The 22,165-nt window shown below is 42.9% G+C and overlaps 1 protein-coding gene, 1 long non-coding RNA gene and 2 pseudogenes across 7 annotated transcripts in view; 2 read left to right on the forward strand and 2 right to left on the reverse strand.

Moving 5' to 3' along the window:
• The window catches only part of ESRP1 (epithelial splicing regulatory protein 1), a 61,681-nt gene extending 54,799 nt beyond the window's left edge, over window positions 1-6,882 (reverse strand). For all 6 annotated transcript variants that reach the window (XM_004431174.3, XM_014788068.2, XM_014788067.2 and 3 more), the window contains exons 1-4: window positions 6,604-6,882; window positions 5,963-6,091; window positions 4,568-4,681; window positions 992-1,106 (exon numbers count right to left, since the gene is read on the reverse strand). In XM_004431174.3, coding sequence (XP_004431231.1) covers window positions 992-1,106; window positions 4,568-4,681; window positions 5,963-6,091; window positions 6,604-6,735 — 490 coding nt within the window. In that variant the 5' untranslated portion in view covers window positions 6,736-6,882. The remainder of the gene's footprint in view (window positions 1-991; window positions 1,107-4,567; window positions 4,682-5,962; window positions 6,092-6,603) is intronic.
• Window positions 6,883-7,140: 258 nt separating this feature from the next.
• Window positions 7,141-9,222, reverse strand: LOC147914016 (uncharacterized; annotated as a pseudogene).
• A 2,840-nt stretch (window positions 9,223-12,062) lies between these two features.
• On the forward strand, window positions 12,063-17,678 carry LOC101404204 (large ribosomal subunit protein uL11 pseudogene; annotated as a pseudogene).
• A 1,538-nt stretch (window positions 17,679-19,216) lies between these two features.
• On the forward strand, window positions 19,217-21,825 carry LOC147914017 (uncharacterized). The gene is made up of 3 exons (XR_015555931.1): window positions 19,217-19,519; window positions 19,661-19,783; window positions 21,383-21,825. It is a non-coding gene; the product is annotated as an uncharacterized LOC147914017 (long non-coding RNA).
• Window positions 21,826-22,165: the final 340 nt, after the last annotated feature.

The following is a 22,165-nucleotide window of genomic DNA, read 5'->3' on the forward strand; positions in this document are numbered from 1 at the left end:
CTTCATGATTTTTTTCCTTTTTTTTTTTTTTTGTGAGAAAGATCGGCCCTGAGCTAACATCTGCCAATCCTCCTCTTTTTGCTGAGGAAGACCGGCCGTGGGCTAACATCCAGGGCCCATCTTCCTCTACTTCACATCGGACGCTGCCACAGCATGGCTTGGCAGTGGTGCATCAGTGCGCGCCCGGGATCTGAACTGGCGAACCCTGGGCCACCGCAGCAGAGTGCGTGCACCCAACCGCTTGCACCACCAGGCCGGCCCCTTCGTGATGATTTTTAAAGTGGCTTTGGGCAAGTCACCTAACTCTATTACTCAGTGTCACATCTGATCCGTTAGCACATGACTGCTTGTTAGTTAGAAATTTAAGGACTTGCGAGATGAAAGATGATGGGTCATTCATGACTATAAGATTCACGACTATAAAATTTACTTTTACAACACATAATACATCAGATATACTATCTTGGTAATGAAAGAACTTGAGGTAAAATCCCAGCTTCATTTTATCATCAGGAGAGGTTAAAAGGGGTATAAATTTACAGCCATTTGTAAAGAGCATGTCCACTACTTTAAAAAATTCTCATCCATTCAAAAGAAGCCAAAATAAACCCTAAAACCAAGATAGTCAAGAACAAGCTGTCTTAGAATCGGCAAAGAAAGTAGTCTTCACATTCCATTCATCAACAACCAAAAAAAACCCACAAAACACTCCCATAATCTGAAACTGAATCCTGTTTTAGATGTGTTCAACTCACAAAAATTCATCTCTAAGTCCATCTAACTAAGTCACTTCAAATTCACTAAATCATAACTACGTTGAAAGATGGCTATAATTGTACTATTAGTTCTTCTTAGCACAGTAGACAAATTTTGAACAGGCCAATTTCATTCATACACTGACAAAGTTAAAAATGTTGTAAAGTTTCTTGAGTTGCCCTTTTTTCTGGTGCTCCCTTTCCGAATGATTCTTGGGCAATTACTTAAAGGATACACTCTGTCATCGCTGCAACATCCAGTTTATCAAGATCCGGTGAACCAGGGCAACACTTCTTGAATTCTTTTCGAAGATCAAAAAAGGAATAGAAGCATTCAGGCAATAATACATTCTGAGGAAGGACAAGGTGGACACTGTTAACCAGGTGACTTTAGTTCAACGTTTCCCTAATAATTAGGAACCTAAGAATTGAATGTGTAAGTATATTTTACCACAATTAAAAAAAATTTTTTAATAAAATCTAAGACTGACTTTATTTTGTGCTACAGTATTGCATTCTATATACAAGTCTCATAGAAAAATATTCATCTTATTTTAAGGCAGTGGATTATAATGTTTGCTCTCCATTATGCATTCCATTCAAAACAATTCTGAAGCTATAACACATTTGGGCTGCTATATTTTATATTTTCTGGTTGATAAAACTACACTCTTTTCCCAGCCATAATCATTTTAGATCATCTGTGTCTTCAGGCAGCAAGATTAGTCCTCTCTGTGCTCATACAGATCTATATATTTACAACGTATACCTAGACATAGGATTCAGTTATAAAACATAGTAGTTTTATTTTATTTTTTTTAAAGATTTTATTTATTTATTTTTCCCCCAAAGCCCCAGTACATAGTTGTATGTCATAGCTGCACATCCTTTTAGTTGCTGTATGTGGGACGCGGCCTCAGCATGGCCAGAGAAGCGGTGTGTCGGTGCGCGCCCAGGATCCGAACCCAGGCCGCCAGCAGCGGAGCGCACGCACTTAACCGCTAAGCCACGGGGCCGGCCCAAACATAGTAGTTTTAAATACTGGATTCTGATAATGCATATGTTCTGCACTACAGTCAAGATTAAGATAGTAAATTCCTGATTACCTGAACAGAATTGTTTGTGCTAAATTATAGTCCCACATTAGTTTTCCTGACCAATATTCTGGCTCTACCTGAGAACTCAAATTGGACTTAAAAAAAGATATCACAAATCTCAGAGGCAAAGGAGAAATGGCTACCTGCTGTTCTCAGCTACTAGCAGCACTCTTGTGGTTATTAAACAAAGCTCAACTGTCTGGATAAATATTAGTATTCCATTTCTTTCCTGAAAAAAACTCCTCAATGAATAACTTTCAAAGATTAATTTTTTTAAACTGAATTTAGATTTTTCTTTTATATTTTTATTCAATAATTTTCTGTGGTTTTTATTTTTCTCTTTGGCCATTTTGCTTCTGATTTTGTGTGTGTGTGTGTGTGTGTGTGTGAGAGGAAGATCAGCCCTGAGCTAAACATCCAACTCCAATCCTCCTCTTTTTGCTCAGGAAGATTGGCCCTCAGCTAACATCCGTGCCCATCTTCCTCTACTTTATATGGGACCCCGCCACAGCATGGCTTAACAAGCATCAGTGCGTGCCTGGGATCCGAACCTGAGAACCCCAGGCTGCCACAGCAGAGTGTGTGCACTTAACCGCTTGCGGCACTGGGCCGGCCCTAGACTTTTCTTAAAATTTCAAGATAGTCTATTTTCACTTACTGGGAATTTCTACCCATTTGTACATTAGAATGTCAAGGAAATAAAGACCTTTTCATGTTTGTGACCCATAACATTTATGCAATAATATCTCTTTCTATCCAAACTTCCTCTATTGGATTCTGGTAGATGTGACCCGCTCATGCTATATTTGAAATAGGTATCACTGCCTCACGGTCAGTTTTCATCATAGTTACCAAAAGAATCGTGAATCCTCAAGGTTACCTCCAAACAGCTCATTTAAAACCTGTTTAAAATGAAAATAACTCACATGTCCAACAATAAAAGATTGGTTTAAATAGCTGTATCCATTTAAAATAGTATTTTATTTAGTGCTTTCAAAAGATATGGATGATATATTAAATTATAAAATACACTAAAAGGTTTACATAGCATGAATGCTCCTTGTAAAAATACGGCTTTTCTACAAAAATTTGGAAGAATATATCCAAATATGTTCATATTAGAGAAAAACACTTCAGTATATTGTTTTCTGAGTGGCAGGACTATTTTGTGTTTTACCATTTTCCCTACTTTTCCTTAATGAATAGAATTATTTTCATTATGATACTAAATTGTTTTAGTTTCTCGTTTTATGACACTAAATTAATTATTTTAGTTTTCTTGATCAAATCTTAATAGAAGTGACTCAGGAAAATGTCTCAATTTTTCTCTGGAGGTTTTCCCATATCCAAAGCAGTCCATCTAAAATAACAAAAACAGCCATTTTCCTGCAGCCCAATAGGGAAGGGATTAAGTTTTATCCCTCTTCACGAGTTTGAGGGGGAAAAAAATCCTCATATATATCTATTTCTGGATCAAGGGTACAGCAATTGGTCTAGCGTTTAATTAACAAAAAATACTCCCCTCTTTTAATAAAATAATTACTATGGTTGCTATAAAAAAAGTGATTTTCTCAACCCTTAAGACACAGGAACTTGAGTTTCTCCTTCAAACTTTTAAAATTGTCATTATCCATTTAACTCATTTCTTCCCTTTTCCCTACTGGGGTAAAAAGAAAGAAAATCTGCATGACTACTCACTTACTTGTGACACCAATTGTCAGGCTAAAACACTTCATTGCAAGACTTGCCTCATACAGTTTCCTTAAAAATATTTTACTTCCATCTTTTCAAGTCCAGTATCTGCCTACCACAATAAAAAGCTACAGCTCAAAGTAATTAAGTTGATAAGATCAACTATAGTAGCAATGATTGGCTGCTCTGAGTCTGCTGACTATGCTCTCCATTTTCTCACAGCCCCTCAGTATTCTTCCCAGGAAGAGAAATCACATATCCACAGTAAGATATTTTTCTCCCTCCATACTCCTTTCCATGTCAGAAAGATCAGCAAAGGTAAAAGAAAGGCTGACTTTACTGTTTTGATACAAGATTCAATCAGTTTGAGTATTTACTTTGTCAGACAAGCACAGTATACCATAATTATTTCACTAGTTATATGGTTAAGTCTTACTTTACACAGTGCAAAGCTTTTTAATGAAGTTATTAGAATTACAATGAAAAAGGTTTAATTGAACTTTTTTCTTTGCTCCTTCCTTTCTAGGATAAAGCATTTTCCTATGGATGAGGATATTACAATGTACTAAAATACAGTTCTCTCCTACCTACTTATAGTTATTTTAAATGTCAAAAATTCAGCTAATATGCTTTGGAAAAGGGAGAATGTCAAGCATCTCAAAAACTTGATATAAACAAAAAGAGAAACTCTGTTTTATTAAGTCACCAAAGTGGATCCATAAAATTACTGTAATCAAACATCTCTATGAAAGTGTCATGAATTTTTTATTGTGGCAAAATATACATAACACAATATTTATCATTTTAACAATTTTTACGTTTACAGTTCAGTGGCGTTAAGTATGTTCTCATTGTTGTGTAACCATCACCACCATCCTTTTGTCATCTCAAACTGAAATTCTGTCCCCATGAAATGATAACTCCCCACATGTATCTTTTTAAAATAGAGAAACTTGGATAAACCATTTTTTTAAAAAAGCTCCAGTCACCCCAAATCGTTTTTTGAGAAGCCAGCATTCTTACCTTCTTAGAAGCCTCAGGATGTAGGATTTGCCTGACATGAAGCTGCCCATCAGTACAGAGACAGAAGGAGGTTCCTACCCCAATATTCAGCTCATTGCTCACTGATTGGTTAAACTGAAAAGAATAAGACACACATAGGGACGCAACTGATGCAGGATTTACAAACTCGGCAAAGTGGCCCCACTTAGTGATAACCCAGAGAAAACCGCGCTAACTGCCGTGAAGGGTGCCCTGGTGCTGGGGGCAACGTTAGAGAGACAGACTCCGTTGCCACAAACTGTCTTGCTTCCTTTAGATAGGCAAGCTTTCCAGTCAACCTGCAATTTACGGACGGAATTTAGTAAATGCTTTCTTCCTTCCGTCCCCCTTCTATTTTTGCTATAAATCCATTCAAGACTTTTAAGCCAGGTCTCATTTCATCAGCAGGTTGCCTTCAGATTACATCATTCTCTGGTGTTTTCTTTTCTTTTCTTTTTTTTTTTTAATGTTTGGATGTTCCAGGCTTAAGAAAGATGCCAGTTTCTGATAAACTAACGTGGGTATACAGACTTCTGGAAAGTCTGGTAACACGTTTCCTAGAACACAACCCAGAAATGATAACTTTCCCCTATAATTCGCAACTAGTGTGCGAGGGCAGGGGCCGTGAAAGCGCCAGACACTCACCTGTGCACAGGTGTTTAGCGCCCCGCCCTATCCTCGATCCAGTACCCATCAGCACCCGGTGCAGACGCTTTTTAGGTCACCTCAATTTCAGTAAAGGGATTCCACCAGTTTCACGGTGACCCAAGGAGCAGCCCTACATGCTCAGGCCTGCAAACCCTCCCCGGCGCCAGGACCAAGGCCACTGAGGAAGTAATAAAGGCACCGGAACCGAGCCTCTAGAAGCCTGAAACCAAGCAGGCACCTTCAGATTCCGACCAAACTGGAGCCGCCTCTAGCGCTCAACGCGGGGCCCGCCCGCTCTTCCACACCACAGCGCCCCCTGCCCCAGGGCTGAGTCACAGACCCAAACCCCGGCAGAGGACAGACGCGTCTGGGGTCTGGGCCGGGAGAAGGGGGCGCTAGGATTCAAACCCCGCTCATCACTCAATTGGTAAAACCCGGCTGATTCTCTGGCCCCAGGAATGACTCAGGAAGCAACCTGAAAACTAGCGAATTTTGGCCCAAGACCCTAGGGGCCTGGGAGGCGAAGAGGAGCAGCGACCTCCTCCCAAAAAGTCCACCCGGGCCTCCAGGCCGGGTTTCCACCCACGCCGCCGGGCGTCTGGCCACCTGCCCCGAGGACGCGCGTGGACCGCCCGACGAGGGCGTGGGGCCTGGTAGGGCTAGGCCAAGAGCTTCGGGGGCGCCTGGGCGGCTCGGATCGGGGTGGGTGGCGCGGCCCAAGGCTGTCACCTGTCGGAGGGCTTGGTCCAGCTGCGGCGCCGAGGACAGGCTTTCGGCGTCGATCTTCGTTTCTTCTTTACAATCCTCCGTCAGCTCCAATTGATCTGGTCTAACTAGTACTTCGTGCAACTGTCCCACCTCCGGAGGGAAAGAAGCAAGGCTCAGTTTCTCCCTTCCTCAATTTGGGAGCCTCTATCTTCACCCTCCTCCCTCGCTGCTCTCCTGGGACGGCCCGCGCCTCTCGAGGGGTCTGGCCGCAAAATCAAAGCTCACTTGTCACCGGCAGCTCTGCTGGCCGGGAGGTCGGCGCGGCCCTGCCCCCGGCCCCACCCCCGCGCGGCTCAGGTCGGAAAGGCCCGGGAAGTGGGCACCCGGTCCCCGCGGATCCCACCCCGCTCCGCCGGGCGTCCCTCGACGGGCAGAAAACCCGGCTCCGCGGCGGCAGGCCTCCCCACCTGAGCCAGATTTCGAGGGACTGAAATGGCTCCAAGGCGGTTGGCCAACAAATTTGGTTTTACTCTGGATTCTCTAGGCCTCGGGTGCAGCCTCACAAGTGGGCAAACAAGAGCACTTGTTTACCGACTCCCCAAACTTCTACAACAAACTTCTTGCCCCACTCCCATCATTTGGACAGAAACTTGGCGAAATACCTTCTTGTTGGCCAGATCCACCACTTTCCATAACAGCAGGATCAGCTCCTTCTCATCTGAGCCCAGCTTGGCCCCGGTGGCCCCAGCAGTGATCCCGAAAAGCACCACCAAGTAATCCGGAGACGCCGTCATGACGATAGGTGGGGAGGGGGAGAAGGGGGGGTCGGGAGGCGATGAGGTAGGGTGGAAGTGAGAACAAGAAAACCTGTGCTAAAACCTCTTTTGAGAGAAAAAGAAAGAGCGCCCACCCCCCCTCCTCGCCGCCTGTGCAAAAGGCGGTAACCAACCACCCAAGCCCACACCTGGCCCGTGCTCCACACCCAGGGCAGGAAGGGGGGTGGGAAGGAGGGCGCAGGAGGCCTGCCCTTTTTGTATTCAATTACCGGTGAGTCTATGCAAAAAGCCAGGAGCAAGGCTGCACCCCCAGGAGGCGCGCGCAATGGCTGAAAGCTTTTCTGTTTTGGGATGTGGCTCTACCTGCCCGCCCCTTCCCCCTCCCCCACGTGGTGCAGGTAAGAGACACCTGGCGGCGCCGGCCCATTGGCTCCTTCAAACCACGACGTGGCAGCGGTGGGGGAGGAGGCCGCCTGGGGAAAGGGGAGGAGGGGGCGGGAGACAATGGCAGGATGAATGGAGAGGGGAGAGCGAGAAAGGAGGAGGGGGAGACGCGAGGGGCGGGGAAGCGGCAGTTGCCACCCAGAGGGTAGCGGAGGCCAGACGGGAAAAGGGTGAGGGGAAAAGGGGCGGGCCGAGTCGCTTGTAGGGGGTACTCCTATGGAGGTAACCGAGAGGCGTGGGGGGCTTGGAGAAATGCCGGCTATGGGGAACGAAGCCGGAGGTTTTAAAGGGTCAAGCGAAAAGGCCTGGCGTGGGGAGGCGAAAGGAGGCCAGAGGTGAGGCCCGGGGTGCGGAGCTGCCCAGGGCGCGGCGCCCCGAAAGGGCGAGCCGCGGAGGGAGGGACGGGCCAACGGCAGCCGGGAGGTGACGGGGGCAATTGCCAAGCACCGGAAAAGCCGCTCCTGAGCCCAACACACCTTTAAGTGCAAACAGCAGGCGAAACCCTGCAGGCCCTCCCCCTCTCCGGGCAGGAGCCGGGCGCACGGTCCTCCAAACCCGGAGGCGCTGCCCACCTTCGGGAGTGAAACCCCGGCGCGCCGCAGAGCCAGACGCGGGGGCTGGACGCCGGGCCACCGAGTTACGTCCAAAGACGCAGTTACCGCGCGCAAAGCGGCAGGGGGACCCCACTCTCTCTCCTCTCGACCACTCCCTTAATTGCTACGTCCTGTTTGGTCCTGAGTGCTAGTTCGAGGTTAGCACCTCCTCCAGGGCAGGAGCCCGCTTCCTTTGATTTGCCCTGAGCCCTAAATAAAACGCATGTACTCCGCGTAGCTGTTTGTCTAAATCAAGCCAAAGCAAAGCTTTTTCCTCAGTTCCCCGCTCTGGTCCCACGCCCTCATACTTTTGCCTTTGTACTTGTGTGTCTATTTTTGGCCAAGTTGCCAAGCAGTCTCCCTACTCTAGCTCAGCTCGGACTGCACCGCGGCTTGGGCGCCCACCATCACCCCCCAGCCCCGAGTCGGACGGCAATGTGGTGGGCCCGTTCACAGAAAGAAAAGCACCAGAGGTGAAGTGTCCTCGAGTTTTACATTTCAAAGTGCTCTATTCTTGGGAACAGAATTCCGTCTGAAGTATTACTAATTCGGCTCCAGGTGTCCAGCCCTTTATATTTGTGATGTGAAATTAGGCAACCACACACCTATGACTACAGTAACCCACTCCGGGTACAAACCCGAGAACCTTTCAGGACGCATGTCGGGACGCTAGAGATCGCGCTTTCCCGACGGGGAGGAAGCGCGGACTTGGTGGGGAGGAGCTGAGGCTGCGGCAGGGTGAGGGGAAGGGGTTTGAGGAGCCCGAGCCGCCGAGTTTCCTTGCAGGAGAGGGTGCGGGCGGAGGCGCCGCCGCCCGCGGCGCAGGTAGCAGCTCGCGTCCCCCGAGAGCGGGCGGAGGCCGGGCTCTGCCGGGGCCAGGCAGCGCTGCAAGGGCCCTCGAAGGTGCTCGGCCACCCTCGTCCGCAGCTCGAGTTTCAGCGGCGCGTGCTCTTCGCCCCGGGACTTCAGGGTGCGGGGTCGCTAAAGGGCCCCCGCAGTCCTGGTTGGCTGGCAGCGGCAGCCTCGGCCCGCCCCAGTCCCCCTGTGTCGGAGCCACCCTCTCGGGCCCGCAGGCGCCGCGGGGGCAGGGCCTGGGCGCGGAACGGGGCAGGGAGGGACCTGGAAAAACCACCCAGATTGCATTGCAGTGGGCGAGGCCGCCCGGAGGAGCCGGTTCTCCGGAGCCACCTCCCTGCGGGGCTTTTTCGGTGCGCGGTTCCCAGGTGCTCCGCCCCGCCTGGGCCGGGGGGCGCTGCCTCGTGGGGGCGCGGGAGCCGGTGCGTGGCCCTGCGGGGCGGCCCGGAGGCCCGACGCCGGGCTGGCGACTGTGCTGAGAACGGTTAGAACAGCTCAGGAAGTCCGGCCCCGCCCGTCCTTTCTGGCCTCCGGTGTGCGGATTAATCATTTGTATAGCGCGTTTGGATCAACTGAGAACTTGATCAGCGCGTTCGCCAGGGATTTCGCAGCGTCATCCATATTAGAATCGAATCTCAGGTTCCCCCTGTTCACAGACTTGTCTTTTCTTGTTTAGGGAAGTCGGATCCCTGGTTTCTGATCTTTTTAATTTAAATTTAAATTTGTCTAACTAGGTTACACAGACAGAATTTTTTTTTTCTCTAATGTATTCCCAGAGCTTGGAACAGAGCCGGACATATACTAGGCATTCAACAAATATTTGTAGAATGATTTTAATGAGTAACACCCAACCATTTTTACAGTTCTTTGTCTCCTGAGCTGGGCATAGTTCATCACCGCAAAGGTGAGATTCTGAAAATGGGAGTCTACAGGTAATTTAAGTCTCGATGTTTAAAAAGAGTAGGTGCTAATTCTTTGACGGAGAAACCTACTTTTGCTAAAGAAATTAAACTCTTGTAAAGTGCAGGAATGCCGAGAAAAAAAATTATGTAATACAAGCAGATCAATTCTGTATACAAAAATGTTTTATTGTCCATCCCACCATCTATAAATTATTCTAATATAGTAAGAATAATCAGTATGAGGTGGGTGGGAAGACCCTTGAGAAGAGAGGCTTATTCTACCTGTGGTCTTCAGTCAAGACCATGTCTAAAACGCCCAAGACAAGTAAGAATCTTTTTTTTAAAGCAGCAGAGACCCAAGTTGAGGACCAGGCTGCAACATAACTGGCCTATATTCTTAAACTATTCAGGTCATGAAAGACCAAGACTGAGGAACTCTTCCAGAATAAAGGAATTTATGAGACATGACAACTAACTGCAACATGGATGCTGGACCAAAAAAATTTTTTGTCGCTTTAAAGTACATTATTGGGACAATAGGAGAAATTTGAATAAGGTCTGCAAATTAAATAATAGTATTGTATCAGTTTTAATTTCTCAATTTTTGTAATATTACTGTGGTTCAGCAGGAAAATGTCCTTTGTTTTAAGAAGTATGCAGTATTTAGGGATAAACTGGAATCATGTTTATAACTTACTCTCATACAATTCCAACAAAATATATACCTATATATAGACAGAGAAAATAATAAAGCAAATGTGGGAAAATGTCAATACTGGGGAATCTGAGTGAAGGAATTCTTTTTCGTGTGTGTGAGGAAGATCGGCCCTGAGCTAACATCTGCCAATCCTCCTCTTTTTGCTGAGGAAGACTGGCCCTGGGCTAACATCCGTGCCCATCTTCCTCCACTTTATATGGGACGCCGCCACAGCATGGCTTGCCAAGCAATGCGTTGGTGCGAGCGGGGATCCGAACCTGCGAACCCCGAGCCGTTGCAGCAGAGCTCGCGCACTTAATCGCTTGCCCCACCCAGCCAGCCCCGTGTTGGAATTCTGTATACTATTATTTGCAACTCTTAAAAAATTTTTTTAAAAGCATCAGAGGACTTTTTGCTGCCACCACCATTTAGTGTTTAACAAGGCTGTCTCATGACTTTCTATGCTAATCTAATCTTCCATTCTGTAGAATGAATCCATTTTCTTTGTCTTTTCCTTAGTGAAAGAAGGAGAAAGAAGAGATCAGCATTTTCTGTATAACAATCTTTTCGTATCCTTTAAGATTGTTCTTAAATAACTTTTCTAGACTAAACTACCGCAAGCTCTTTAAAGCTTTCATCAGGAATCTTACTTTCCTGCTCTTAATTATCGTCATTACCCTCCTTCGACCCTTTTCCTCTCATCACTTTTAGAGAGCAGCTCTTGAACTGGACAGAAGACAGGTGTGTCCTCTGTGGCCTGACCATTGACACAATGGTACCTATATATCTTATTCTTATAATTTGTCATGCAGTTCCCTTCTTAAGACTACAGTAGCAACACTGCATTTACTGGCTCCACTATTGTTTGAGATCTCTAGATCTTTCTTGGAGTTCTCACTTGCACATACCCAGTTCTCTTGTACCTGTAAGAAAAGAGGCTTCAAAAGTGAATCAAAGTATGAAAATGTTATCAGATTAGATAGTGGTGATGGTCACACAAACGTGAATATACTAAAAACCACTAAATTGTACACCTTAAAGGGGTGAATATTATGGTATGTGAATTATATTTCAGTTTTTTAAAAAACAAATCAAAGTAAAAGCTTGTGTTCTGAGGCTACCACAAACCATTTATATTTCTTACTTATTTGTATTAGATCCAGTTGTAAAAGAGACCACATTTTATACTCCCAGGACAAGTCCAACCTCTCTGAAGTGGAGAGGTAGGGGGAAGTGATGGTCAAGATAACTAAATACATTATAATTTTCTATGAATTACTCTGTGCATTACACACTTAACCAAATTACTGGTCTGGACATTTATTATAGCGATTATTATAGATCGTCTGTATGGAAAAAGTATGGGTTTAGTAATCAGCCCTGCCATTTGCTACCTCATGGCCTTGGGCATGTTCCTTAGCCTCACAAGACTCAGTTTCTCACCTGTAAAAATGCAGATGATGATAATGCACACTTCATAGGTTTTAAGGGGAAAGGAAATGTATAAAGAAGTGTCTTCCTTAAAGAAAACAAACCTGAGAACCAGGTGGGGTACTACTCAAGAGGAATCTCCAAGTGGGGAGGGGTCTCTCCAGACAACAACCACAAAGGCTAGTAACCCTCCAACCTTAGCTTAGACTAGAGACACCATCAAGGAAGGCTGGAACATTGAAACAAGACTTTACTGATCGCTGTGTCATGGGGAAATACACAGAAAAATTACATATAGGGAAATGCTCTATGAATCCAGACAAGATATGCCTTCTCCTTGGGACCACAGAACTGATCCATTTAACTGGGCATCCAGGGAAATGATGCCACCGGAGGAATTCCTCCCTCCTTATTCCTGGCCTCATGCCGTTTGCTCAGGAGTACATCCCTGCATCTCCCAAAATCCAGTCAGAGAGGGAAGTGCAGCAGCAAACCTTATCTTTCAAGTCATGATGGGTTGACAGGAGTGGGTGTTTAAAGGAAGATTTTAAGAAGGAAAAGAAGTTTTGTTTCTCTTATTTCTGTTTCCTCAGTTCCTCTGCTTCCCTGTAGTCTCTCTACTCATTCACCCATTTGGCTGATACAGGGCCAATTTTGTTATTCTGCCAAAATGTAACCTAAAGACCAGGAAATTGTAGCCCTGCTTTGTGTCTGTTTGAAGTATTTCAAGTGTTGTGAAGTTGAGATAGTATACTTGGTGGAAACTGCCATCTGGAGACAGTGAAGAACATTTTTATGATGAGCCTGTATCTCTTCCATTTGCATGTCAGTGCATTCTCACTACGGATTTCTAAGTGACTAAAAACACTATACAGAGTATCAGACCTGATGGATACATTCAGTCATTTATCTAAAATACTTTTTGGCACCATACTATGCGCCAGGCAAGGAAGGTATTAGGCACTGGAAACACAATAGCAAATAAACACAAACATGGTCCTTGCCCTTACTGGGGGAGACAAATAATCACAAAAACAAACGTATCAATACAAACGGTGATAAGTGTTCTAAAGTTACACAGTGTTCTGGGATTGCACAAGGGGACATAATCACCACTATGGAGACCAGAAATTGTTCAATGAGCAGTGGCATTTGAATTAAAATCTGCAAGTGGAGGTGAAATAAGCAAAGAAGTAGGAGCAGGTAAGGAAGAGGGAAAGAGCCTTCTCAGCAGCAGATGTGCAAAGGTCCGTGGTGGGAAGGCACTTGGTAATGGTAATAACTGAGGAACGGCCCAAAGATAGAAGATGCATGAGGAGAAGAAGCCGAGATCTCAGGAATCACCCTTGACTTCTCCCAGTGTCCAGTTGGTCACCAAGTCCCTTGGAGTTTTCCCCGGGGATAACATGTTCGGATGGCTCCCCCTCCAGTCCTCAGGTGACCCCTTTGGCCCAGAACTCCACTGTATGCACTGACCTTTCCCATGCATCCATTCAGTGGTTTCTAGGAATACTGGATTTCACAGATCTTTAAAATCTAACCAAAAAGGAGGGAAGGGCAACTGCTATAGAAAGGATTTCAATCTGTAATTTTACTAAGAAGGATACTTAAAAACAAAACAAAACCAATTACCATTTACCGTCCCCTTCATTTCATAAAAGAAAGGCTATTTTAGCACCGAAAAGAAAGGTAGACTAATCTCAGAATAAATGACACTTCGGGTATTACATGAATCAGCTTTATGAAACATTTGCCACATTGTTATTTGTCTCATTCAACCTCGCATTGGAGAAAATCATATACCAGGATTTGGGAGCTACTTCTGAAAATTATTAGTTTGGTGATCAATTATCAAACCAATTATCAATGTTAGTTTTTCTAAAATTCACTTGTTTTAAAAATTAATTTATATTTATTTAAATCAAAGTAATACAAGTATATCATTTTACAAGTTTAGTAGTTCTACATGGTTTATAACAAAAAACTATAGTCACCTGTCTCTCCTCCCCCGAACTCCTATTCCTGCTTCCCAGAGGCAGCTACTGTCCATTTTCAGCTGTTTTTCTGTTCTTGTAATCACCTCCTCATTCATAAATAACATGTACTAACTAATATTAAAAACCATCTTTTTTTTTTAAGTATAAAAGCCTACATTAATCTTGTTCTTCCCCTTTTCAAACTGAATTGGAGCTATGGAATAAAATATATACTCTGTAGCTCAAATCTAAATCTATCTATGATGCTTCCTGAATAGTTAAGCCCTCAGTGATTACTGCTACAGACTATATACTTAAAATGCTGCCCTATATTATTTATTTCAAGTAGGCAATGACTCTTTTCTTAAAATTCTATACTCCCTCAATTAATGGTCACCTTGTGGCTGCCTTCATTCCCATCGTTGTAGTCTTCTCTTTATGTGTACTTTAACAACCAGTAGAACTTGCTCATGCTTAAAACTTGGGAAGGGGTTTGGTGAGGGTACCCATCAATGATGCTGGCCTTCGGGGGAAAAAGAAACATTTCTGAAGTCAAAGAACTGCTCCCAGTAACAGACATCCCTTTCTTGTCCACGTCTGTATCCCTACTTTAGCTGGCAGAGGAAATATCTGATTTTAATCAGAATCCATTTCTGCAAACAATATTTTGAATCACTCTGGAAGGCAACACAAAAAACCATTAGCACTTCCTCCCTCTGAGAAGTGGGTCCATGGAATTGATGAGAGAGAGCAGAAGGGAGATCTTTCTCTTTACGTACATAAATAACAATAATAAAATAGCTTTTATTTATTTTTTTGATAATTTTATTTATTTATTCTTTTCCCCCAAAGCCCCAGTAGATAGTTGTATGTCATAGCTGCACATCCTTCTAGTTGCTGTATGTGGGACGCGGCTTCAGCATGGTCGGAGAAGCAGTGCGTTGGTGCGCGCCCAGGATCCGAACCCGGGCCGCCAGCAGCGGAGCGCACGCACTTAACCGCTAAGCCATGGGGCCGGCCCTAGCTTTTATTTATTGAATTGACACTGTATACCAAGCACCATTCAAAGCCCCTACAAGTATTTTCTCATTTAATTCTTATAACAACTGAATGATGTAAAAGTACTGTTTTTTACTTTACTTTACAACTGAGGAAACTGAAGGTTAAGAATAACTTGGTAAAAATGACATGGGTGGCACTGACAGAGCTGGGATTTTTATCTGGGGAGTCTGATTCCAGAGACTATGTTTTTAGCCACTGCATTGTACTGAACATGAACCATTTCTATACTTTAGAAAATCTTACTAATAATCTAAAATAGGGCAGACTCTCACAAAGTAAAACATATCTCCCTATGAGAGCTGGGCTGCAACACATACGCATGACCAATAATAAGCCACAACAGCAATATCACAACTTAAATTTTATGAAATAACCTGCATTTTATATCTCAGCTTGTTTACAAGATAACCATAAATTGTGAAGTATGCTTGGGATCCATTAAAGAAGTAACATTGTACAATAATTATAAATAGCATGGTAGTTAAAATAAGTATTAAGTATGTCTCAAAGCTTACTGTTTTCATATTTGGAAGAGACTTTTGTAAATTTTATTCCAATTCTTTCATTTCACAAGAGGCCAAATAAGTTAAGTGACTTGCCCAACCAAGGTGACACATCTAATTGGCGGCAGGACTATATTCAGAGCTCAAGTCTCCTGGCTCCCAACCCAGTGCTCTCTCCCTATTGTGTCCATGACTACCCATACAGTGTGCTCCCTCTGAGAATATGATAGACTTTCTAGATGGGACTCAGAGATGTCTGTGTAGCTGGTTTGGTTAAAATTATCTCTCTTGTTAAAGTTTTGGTAGAGGAAAGACATCTTGGTTGAGAGATCTTCTTTGCAGCCTGGGGGATGGAAAGAGGACTTGGGTGTCCAACTCTGATGCTGACACACCTCTCCTTGCTATCCTGGAATCTGATTCTAGAGCTACTGCCTGACACATTGAGAATTTAGAAGAGTTTTGGTGGTAGGGCAGGAGGTGGGAGGTGGAGTTTAGATGAGCCATTCTTTTTTAAAAAACTGTCCAAAAAATTTTTAATGGATACCTTCTTTTGATTTTGGTAAATCTCTGTAAAAGACACAGATACACAGGACATGATCTCTACTGTTAAGGAGCTTGAAATCCAACAAAAGAGGCAAAGCTCAAAGAGCTTGGCTGACTGGTGTGGTGTGGACACCTTAAGAACATGGCCTGGCCCAGAGCAAACATAAGAAGGATGCTGCAGCAGACGGTCTGCACAGGAGTGTTTTCTGAACCCCTGGGTCATCAATATGGCTATCCCATTTCTATCCTCACTTTGTTACCTCCTCCAACTTGTTGTACCTACCCTATCAGCTCTCCATCTTCCTTGTTGGACACTCAGGCTTCAACTACATTCTTTACCTTGAAGTGTGATCTTTACTGACTGACAGTTGGCTAGCAAAATTCCTCCCATGGCTTGGTCAGTGGCTGTATTCTTCTTTGGTATAAAACCCTCAACTAGGGCCGGCCCTGTGGCTTAGCGGTTAAGTGCGCGCGCTCCGCTGCTGGCGGCCCGGGTTCGGATCCTGGGCGCGCACTGACACATCGCTTCTCCGCTTCTCCGGCCATGCTGAGGCTGCATCCCACATACAGCAACTAGAAGGATGTGCAGCTATGACATACAACTATCTACTGGGGCTTTGGTAGAAAAAAAATAAATAAATAAAAATCTTTAAAAAAATTAAAAATAAAATAAATAAATAAATAAAACCCTCAACTAACCTCCCTACCTCCCCTGCCCTCAAAACAAATGACAACAGTAACCACATAGGAGAAGTAGCAGATTATATCTGGTGAGGGTCTAGATCAGGCATTCAGTGTCCTGCCTTATCTATCTCCAGCCTGTCTTTCCAGCCCCTTTTCTCTCATTCACCTTATCCCCAACATAACAGCTATATAAATGAAACCCTTACTATTTCCTCTTCTCCCAGCTTCCTACTCATCTAGGCAGAGTAGATCACTTGCTCCTCTAATCTCCCACAACTGTCCGCACTTTCTATCGTATAGTATTTAAGACTCTATCAGCCCAGATGGCTTCACTGGTGATTCTACCAAATATTTAAAGAAGAACTGACACCGGTCCTTCACAAACTCTTCCAAAAAATAAAAGAGGAGAGAACACTTTCCCAACTCATTCTGCGAGGCTGGTATTACCCTGACACCAAAACCAGACAGACATCACATGAAAAGAAAACTGCAGACCGATATCCCTTATGATTATAGAAAATAAAGCAAATTGGCTTTCAGCTTTTGGCTCAGAGGAGGCCACGGTGCAACTTTCTTCAGTTATCCCGAATCCAGGTTCGTCCAACACCAGCTGCCTCACCCATCTAAGTTTGACCCCAATGAGATCAAAGTCATGTACCAGAGGTGGGCCAGTGCGGAAGTCAGTGCCACGTCTGCCCTGGCCCCCAAGATTGGCTGCCTGGGTCTGTCTCCAGAAAAGGTTGGTGATGACATCGCCAAGGTAACTGGTGATTGGAAGAGTCTGAGGATTACGGTGAAACTGACCATTCAGAACCGACAGGCTCAGATTGAGGTGGTACCTTCTGCCTCTGCCCTGATCATCAAAGCCCTGAAGGAACTGCCAAGAGACAGGAAGAAGCAGAAAAACATTAAGCATCATAGAAATGTCATGTTTGATGAGATTGTCAACATTACCTGACAGATGCGGCACCGATCATTGGCCAGAGAACACTCTGGAACCATTAAAGAGATCCTTGGGACTGCCCCATCTGTGGGATGCAATGTTGATGGCTGCCATCCTCATGAAGTCATAGATGACATCAACAGTGGTCCAGTGGAATGCCCAGCTAGTTAAGAACCACCAAGGAAAATACTTCAATAAAGGATCACTTGACAACCAAAAAAAAAAAAAGTAAAAGAAAAGAAAGCAAATTGAATCTAGAAACATATTAAATAGATTATACACCTTGATCAAGTGGAATTTATCCCAGGAATACAAGATTGGGTCAACATACAGAAAATCAATGTAATACACCATATTAATAGAATAAAGGACAAGATTCACATGATCACCTGAATTAACACAGAAAAAGCATTTGACAAAATCCAACACCCTTCTATGGTTAAAACACACTCAAAAACTAGGGATAGAAGGGAACTTCCTCCACCTGATAAAGAGCATCTGTGAAAAACCCACAGCCAACCTCATACTTCATGGTGCAAGACTGGATGCTTTCTCCATAAGATCAGGAACAAGACAGGAATGTCTGCTTTTGCCTGTTCTATTCAACACTATGCTGGAAGTTCTAGTCCAAGAAATTAGTCAAGAAAAATAAAAGGCATCCAGGTGGAAAAGGAAGAAATAAAACTATTACAGATGACATGATACTGTATATAGAAAATCCTAAGGAATTAACACACACAAAAAAATTAGAACTAAGAAACTATCAAAAAGGTTGAAGGATACAAGATTAATATACAAAAATCAATTATATTTCTATACACTAGCAATAAACAATCCAAAAATGATATGAAAAGAACAATTCTATTCAGAATTGCATGGCAAAGAATAACTAAGAATAAATTTAACAAAAGAAGTGCAAGATTAGTATGCTGAAAACCACAAAACATTGTTGAAAGAAATTAAAGAAGACCTAAATAAATGGAAAGACATCCCATTTTCAGGGATTGGAAGACTTAAGATGGAAATATTCCTCAAATTGATCTATGGATTCAATGCAATCCCTATCAAAATCTCAGTGGACTTTTTTGCAGAAACTGACAAGCTGATCCTACAATTCAGATGGAAGGCTAAGGAACAGAATAGTTAAAACAATCTTGAGAAAGAAGAAAATACTTTGAGTACTCTTGCTTTCTGATTTCAAAGCTTAATACAAAGCTATAGTAATCAAGACAGTGTAGTGCTGGTTTATGGATAGACATATAGATCCATAGAATAGAATTGAGAGTTAAAAAAGAAACCCTTAAATTTATGGTCAATTGATCTTCTACAGGGATGTCAAGACTATTCAATAGGGAAAGAATAGTCTTTTCAAAAATGGTGGTGGGACAACTGGATAGCCATACGCAAAAGAATGAAGCTATACTATATACTATACACACAAATTAACTCAAAATGGATCATAGACCTAAATGTGGTGTATTCATACCATGGAATTTTATTCAGCTATAAAAAGGAATGAAGTACTAATACATACTACAACCTGGGTGAAACTTAAAAACATTATGCTAAGTGAAAGAAGCCAGACACAAAAGGCCACATATTATATGGTTCTATTTACATGAAATGTCCAGAACAGGAAAATCCATAGAGACAGAAAGTTGATTAGTGGTTGCCAGGGGCTGGAAGGGAGGGAGAAATGGGGAATTTCAGCTAATGAACATGTGGTTTCTTTTTGGGGTGATGAAATGTTCTAAATTTAGATAATGATGTTGATTTTACAACTCTGTGATATACTAAAAACCACTGAACTGTACACTGTAAAAGAATGAATTTTATGGTATGAGAATTATGTGTCAATAAAGCTATTATATAAAAAAGGAACCTATCATATAGCATTAAAATTATGTGTTTATATGTGTTTCTCCTCCTACTAGACTTAGACTATGAACTCCCTTCATCCTTCCACATTGTAGATACTCAATGAACACAATAAATACTCGTTGATCCAGTAATTAATTTATTGAAATCTTTGAAAGAAGTTTAAGACATTGACAGGCAGATGGAAGGAAAGATTATTGGTGGCTGAACAGAGGCGTGGAGAAGGAAAAGCACCAGGTCTGAGCAACCAGGCTAGGAGATGCAGGAGAGGAAGCAGTCCAGATACAAGCGGTAAGGGCGGTACTACCTACTAAGTTTGTTCCGTTCTTAATTGTTGTTAAATATTGTTAATTGACAGTGTTTGCTAACGAAAAATATTTTCAGACAGAATGTTGATTCAACCTCTCTCCCCTACACCTTTTCCTACCTCAGTTTAGTCAAAAGCTACAAGGGAAGTTGCTCCAATTGGAAAAACACAGAGGAGGAGAGAAGTTTCATCTTTGGCTGCCACAACCAGCTCTGCCCACTCAGGAAATCCTGCTTTAAAAGCCTAAGGTGATCGTCATGCTTCATTCACACAGCTACTCTGCCCTGCTTGCACACAGCTCTAACGCCAGAAACCTACTCTTCACACCCACCTGCCCAGTTTCATTCCTTCCTTCCTTCATCCAACAAATATTTATCAAGCACTTGGTTTTTGCCAGGTATTGTCACAGGCACTGGATATGGCATCAAATAAGTAAGCTGTGCCCTCAATATATGTCATAGTATCCAGTGTCGAGTGAAGCATTTCTAATGGGCTGCTGGTAGCAATGTTTTAGAAAGAGTTTAGGGGCTGCCCCGTGGCTTAGCGGTTAAGTGCGCGCGCTCGGCTGCTGGCGGCCGAGTTCGGATCCTGGCGCGCACCGGAGCACCGCTTCTCTGGCCATGCTGAGGCTGCGTCCCACATACAGCAACTAGAAGGATGTGCAACTATGACATACAACTATCTACTGGGGCTTTAGGGGAAAAATAAATAAATAAATAAAATTATAAAAAAAAAAAAAAAAGAAAGAGCTTAAAAGCCAGGCTCTAGTGAATGTGTGAGAATACAATCTTCCATTTGAATAGAATAGAACTATGCTGTTTTCAAGGATTTCACACATCAGATGTTGTTGCTCAGTATTTAAAAGAAAACCTCTTTGCTCTTAAATGCTGATAGTACTAAAAAAATTCTGGTACTCAAACCTATTAAAAAGAAAAAGGATAAGGCAAGTATGATCTTCATTTTGCAGATGAGAGGAATGTGAGTTGGGTGGGTTAAAGGATTCCTTCAGTTCACACAGCTAGTAAGTAGCAAACTCTGCTTGGGAAGCCAGCTGTTCCTTGTAATTGGTTGCTTTTTCTCTTACCCTTTACTGAGGCAGGAAGGTCTGACTTATGGGGTAGCTGCCTCTGCCTGTGTGTAAACAATAAGGCAGCAGAGAACTGTTAGGTTTGCTCTTTTTAAATTTTTAAAAAACCATCACTGTGCTTATTATCAATTTTATAAACAGGCAGCCCTCAAGGAGTGAAGTAATGAACCCAGCAGATGGGGACTTTGTGAAAATATGTTTCTGTGAGACTTGTAAGTGCAGTTCATGAGAATGGAAATCAAATCTTGAAACTGTTAGTCTCTAGCAAGGTGTGCAGTTCCTGACCCAAAGTTCTCTCCTGGAGATCTTGCTCATTTACCTCAGCTATAGGCCTCTGTGGGAATGACTTCCAAATTCAATTCAACAGATGTCATAGGAGTGACAAAACGCCTGGTGCATGGAGAATACAAACAAGAATGAGGCCCCACCCCAGCTTTCAGAGGCCCTAGTCTACATTAGGGAAACAAGTAATTAGAATACAATGTGAATACATGTTATAATGGGCAAGTGCTGTAATGATATAGAAGTTTTCTTAAGAAACAAAGTTAGGGAACATTACTTATGTGTAGGAAGCAATTATACTTAAGAATAATTCTACATCTGAAATCTTTCAGACATCCTCCAAGCTTTCCAGCTTCCTTAATGAAAATAACATTTTTATTGACTAGCTATTATGTACTAGACATTATGCTAACTGCTTCACTGGTAGTATATCTCATTTAATCCTCATAACAACCTACAATTACTTTTCATTTTACAGATGAGAAATCTGAGGCTCAGAGAGGTCAAGTGACTTGTTCCAGGTCCTACAGCTGCTATCATCCAGCCATGCCAAACCACTCACAGTTACCTGACTGGTGTGTAGTATGGCATCTCTTTCTTTGTGCACATGATTCCTACTGCTTGGATGAGCCAAGTCACAGAGCCACCAAACCCATTTTGAAATCTGGCAGAATGAAAGATGAAAAGGAACCATAATAGTAGAGTATATTTGAAAAGTCAATATGTCACTCCCATAATAATGAAAGGATTAAAGAAATTATAGAACTGGAAAATTCGTGGCAGACATTACATATGAAAAGATCTTACTGGTAGAATGTGGGGAACACACTCTCTCTAAGCATAGTTGTAAGATTCACATAATTTAATCCTGTTTTATAGGACAGATATGCATAGTTAATACCTCAAGATATTATTTCTTTATATGGCATTCTCAGACAATGACAGAAAAAATTTAATTATGTTTTTAATGCAATGTCTGTTAAAATAAATACATGTACAAATGTATGTGTATATGAATGTGTATATATATGTATATATACATATATTCTCTTAAATAAAACCCAAGTTATGAAGCAAATCTAGATCACATATCATCAGTTTTCTAAACAACAAAAATTAAAACATAAGATACATATCAGATGCTATTAACTCAGTATTTAGAGGAAAACATCTTTGCTCTTAAATGCTTATAGTAGTAAAAAAAATTTTCTTAGGAAAGAAATATGATGAATTAAGTCTCTGTCTAAAGACTATGAAAAGA

This window comes from Ceratotherium simum, chromosome 23, assembly GCF_057802395.1.
Source record: "Ceratotherium simum simum isolate JZ-2026a chromosome 23, ASM5780239v1, whole genome shotgun sequence".
NCBI classification, from domain to species: domain Eukaryota; kingdom Metazoa; phylum Chordata; class Mammalia; order Perissodactyla; family Rhinocerotidae; genus Ceratotherium; species Ceratotherium simum.